At 33.8% G+C, this 3,943-nt stretch overlaps 1 protein-coding gene across 2 annotated transcripts; it reads left to right on the top strand.

Annotated features, from left to right (window-relative positions):
* The first annotated feature begins 664 nt into the window (after positions 1–664).
* Positions 665–3,373, top strand: LOC102630748 (alpha-copaene synthase-like). Of its 2 annotated transcripts, none has more exons than XM_052434540.1 (7): positions 665–844; positions 959–1,223; positions 1,543–1,900; positions 2,002–2,220; positions 2,339–2,477; positions 2,587–2,835; positions 2,915–3,373. In XM_052434540.1, exons 1-7 carry the CDS (start codon positions 713–715, stop codon positions 3,203–3,205), a joined length of 1,653 nt encoding a protein of 550 aa, XP_052290500.1. In that variant the 5' UTR covers positions 665–712; the 3' UTR covers positions 3,206–3,373. The 2 variants fall into 2 exon arrangements, with proteins under 2 accessions (XP_052290500.1, XP_052290499.1); XM_052434539.1 differs by having other exon boundaries at positions 1,543–1,918.
* The last annotated feature ends 570 nt before the right edge of the window (positions 3,374–3,943 follow it).

Below are 3,943 nucleotides of genomic sequence, written 5' to 3'. Positions count from 1 at the left end.
TTTTAACTTCTAATTCGTTGGCTCATGCAAGTTTAATTGAAACATTAGAACAAATTACCTGAACAATAAATATTGCATAAAATTAAATTGAGTAAACTCCTTTCTTCTTCTTCTTCTTTTTTTCCTTCTTCTAACTCAACATCTTTTTACAATTTTTCTTTGTCCTTCACGGATCATAGTAACTATATACTTATTTGACATTTCACACTACAATTCATAGTCATCGCCATTACACCTTGTATTTGTTTTTTTTTTTCTCTCTATATTTATTAATTGGATAAAAATTGAAAACAATGTTGAGGTGAAGGTGATTAATTTTCTATATATGGTGGATGATGACGATGGATCTTCCATTGCAAATATGTTATATCTAATTAAGCAGGAATCACACTAAAGATTAATTTATCATTCCAATATGAATTATTGAGTCAGAGACTAATCAGTGATCATTGATGTATGATAGGCATATAAAAAATAGTTGATCAGTAACGCATGCATGCCGCCCATTTTACATAATTACAACATGGATTATAACCTTTACACTGTTGAGATATTGCTGTCCCCCCAATTTAAAATTAATTTCCTACACAACTCCAAAGATCAGAATCTCCTATAAATACCAAAGCTCAGACACGTCCTTGAAGCACACCAAGCCTAAAAGAATTATATCATCATTTAGCTAGCTAGGCCTAGTTAACCAGAGAATAAGATAATGGCACTTCAAGATTCAGAAGTTCCTGCTTCCATTCTGAATGCTACAGGCGGCAACCGTCCCACAGCTAGTTATCATCCCACCCTCTGGGGGGAAAAATTCCTTGACTGTTCTTCTGCTGACGACTCTGTGGTAAATTAATAATTTTCATATTCTAGTACTTTCCTGACGTGTATTTTCATAGCAAAAGTATCTAACTTCCACTTTTCTCAATGAACTTGTCAATTTTTTCTCTTGCGTATGTAGGCAATGGATCCCACAATTGATCAAGACGAATTTGAAGGACTTAAGCAAAAAATAAAGAACATGTTAAACTCACCAACCGATAAGTCTTTCCAAAAATTGAGCTTGATTGATGCCGTCCAACGCTTAGGAGTGGCTTACCATTTTGAGAGGGAGATAGAAGATGAACTAGAGAAACTATCTCATGATGAGTATGATGGCAACGATGTACACACCGTTGCTCTTCGATTTCGGTTACTCAGACAACAAGGATATCGCATATCCTGCGGTAATAAAATCTTTGTCATATCAAAAATCTAACTAATTATTCTTTCCTTTTCAATTGTTATCCATGTCAATTTTGTTTGAATTCTAAATTACATTTAAGAAAATAGAATTTAATCTTAAAAGGCAAGATCCAACATTTTAAAAAAGTTCTGAAAATTCAAAAAGACTAATTGGCCAATTGGCTAAACAAATCTAGAGACTAGCTAAATAAGAATTTACCATTTTATGCATATCGCTACCTGAACTATATTTGCTTAAATAATTTAAGACCATTATGTGAGATTGGTATCAGTCGAATTACTCTTTGACTTGGAAAGCAGATATTTTTAGCGGTTTCAAAGATGATCAAGGAAAGTTCAAGGTATCCTTAATTAATGATGTGACCGGCATGCTAAGTTTGTATGAGGCTGCACATCTTCGCATTCACGGGGAAGATATCCTGGATGATGCCCTAGCTCTCACTACTTCTCACCTGGAATCAATGGTTACTCAAGTAAGCCCTCAGCTTTCTGATGAAATACTTCATGCGTTGAATAGGCCAATCCGCAGAGGCTTACCAAGGCTGGAGGCAATCTATTACATCAACCTCTACTCACAAGATGATTCAAAGGATAAAGCAATATTACTAAAGTTTGCAAAACTAGATTTTTGTATGCTTCAAGGAATTCACCGCAAGGAGTTAAGTATCATCACAGAGTAAGTTCAAATTTTTTAGACGATAACTTCAGATTTAACTGAAAAAATATTGATGACTAGACTGACACTACTTGAATTTTTAGGTGGTGGAAAAATTTAGATGTTGAAATAAATCTGCCATATGCTAGAAACAGAGTTGTAGAATGCTATTTTTGGGCAATGGGAGTGTATTTTGAGCCTCGATACTCCTTTGCAAGAAAGATATTGTCCAAAGTAATTGCAATGGCATCCATTTTAGATGATACCTACGACGCCTATGGCATACTTGAAGAACTTGAGCTCTTTACAAATGCTATCAAAAGGTCAAGTTCACGAAATCTACTAAACATATTCAGCTCAATTAATTGTATGTATCTTTAGTTAAAATTAAATTTTCTATTTATATTCTCTAAGATGGGAGGTTTTGTACTTGATTTTCAGGTGGGATATTAGCAACATAGATGTACTTCCGAAGTACATGAAACTGATTTATCAAGGACTCTTGGATGTTTTTGGTGAAGCTGAGGAGGAAATCTCAAAGGAAGGACAGACATATTGCATGTCATATGTCATACAAGCGGTAAACCACCTATATATATATATGTATATAACTGCTTTTGGGGCTGGTGCCAAAAATGGCTTTCTAGCTTGCACTTATTACTATTAAAGTTATAATATTTGTTTACCAGGTGAACAAAGTAGTCCAAGCCTACTTTGAGGAAGCCAAGTGGTGCAGTGAAGGTTATTTTCCAAAAGTGGAGGAGTATATGCAAGTTTCACTTGTGACAACTTGCTATCATATGCTGGCAACGGCTTCTTTTCTTGGCATGGGAAAGATTGCTGATAAGCAGGCCTTTGAATGGATCTCCAATTACCTTAAAATTGTGAAAGCCTCCCAAGTTATTTGCAGACTTATGGATGATATAGTGTCTCATGAGGTACAGTATATATTAATATTGATGCATGGTTATAAATTCATCGTCTTATTATTATTATTGTTAACTTCTGTGTTTGTAGTTTGAACAAAAAAGAAAGCATGTTGCCTCGGGTATTGAATGTTACATGAAGCAGCATGGCGTCTCTGATGAAGAGGTAATTAAAGTATTCCGCAAAGAAATATCAAATGGATGGAAAGATATAAATGAAGGATTCCTGAAACCAACAGAAGTGGCAATGCCTCTCCTTGAGCGCATTCTCAATCTTGCACGGGTGATGGATGTTATTTACAAGGATGATGATGGCTACACCAACTCTTATGTGATCAAAGACTACATCACCACATTGCTTGAGAAGCCTGTTCCCTTTTGAGTAGTTTCTGCGATGCAGATTACATCCTATATAAACTACTAGTGTTGTCTTTTGGAATAAGCTCTGGCATTTGTTCCTCGATCAAAGTACTTTTGTGCTTTTGTCACAATTATCAAATTCTGCCTTATAATTAATAATGAAAGGTTTACTTGTATTCCTGTACTACAATTTATAAAGTTTTCCCTGCATATTTTCATTGATTTGCACCATAACACTGTAAATCTTACCAGTTACCACACTGGATTTCAACATCTACCAAATATATGTTCTTAATGGTATCTCCCATTTAATTTCGGTTATCACTTATACCAAGGTTCTTGACCCTCCAGAATCCAAAAATAACATTCTTTCACTCATTCGGAAATGCAAAAATACTAAAATGACCATTTTCTCTTGAGCCTATTACTGATAATTTTTGACACAAGGTTTTGACAAACTTTAATAAATTGGGTGTTTCAACTAGTAAAATTAATATTTTATCATCCAATAGATACATGGCACATCAATTACGACTCCAATTGAGTCTCTTAACTATATTAATAATTTAATAATGGAACAGGTCAAATAATATGTATAGGCATTAACAATAAGGATAGACATAATTTTAAAGAATGCGCATATATTTTTTGTAACATACAAATAATTATTACTATATGGAGACAAGTTCCTTAAGATGAGATCTAAAAAAATTATAATTTATTATAATATAAAATTTTATTTTTATTTATAAGTAGCCTA

This window comes from Citrus sinensis, chromosome 9 (assembly GCF_022201045.2).
Source record: "Citrus sinensis cultivar Valencia sweet orange chromosome 9, DVS_A1.0, whole genome shotgun sequence".
In the NCBI taxonomy this organism is placed as follows: Eukaryota; Viridiplantae; Streptophyta; class Magnoliopsida; order Sapindales; family Rutaceae; genus Citrus; species Citrus sinensis.
The sequence above is the reverse complement of the archived record's forward strand: the minus strand, read 5'-3'. Positions and strand labels throughout refer to the sequence as shown.

Bases quoted from the DNA above. Each gene is read 5' to 3' on its own strand.
- LOC102630748 (XM_052434539.1), top strand. From the start codon at position 713: ATGGCACTTCAAGATTCAGAAGTTCCTGCTTCCATTCTGAATGCTACA. The intron at 845-958 runs GTAAATTAATAA...TTGCGTATGTAG, and splicing joins CTTCTGCTGACGACTCTGTG to GCAATGGATCCCACAATTGA. The intron at 2,221-2,338 runs GTCAAGTTCACG...CTTGATTTTCAG, and splicing joins TTTACAAATGCTATCAAAAG to GTGGGATATTAGCAACATAG.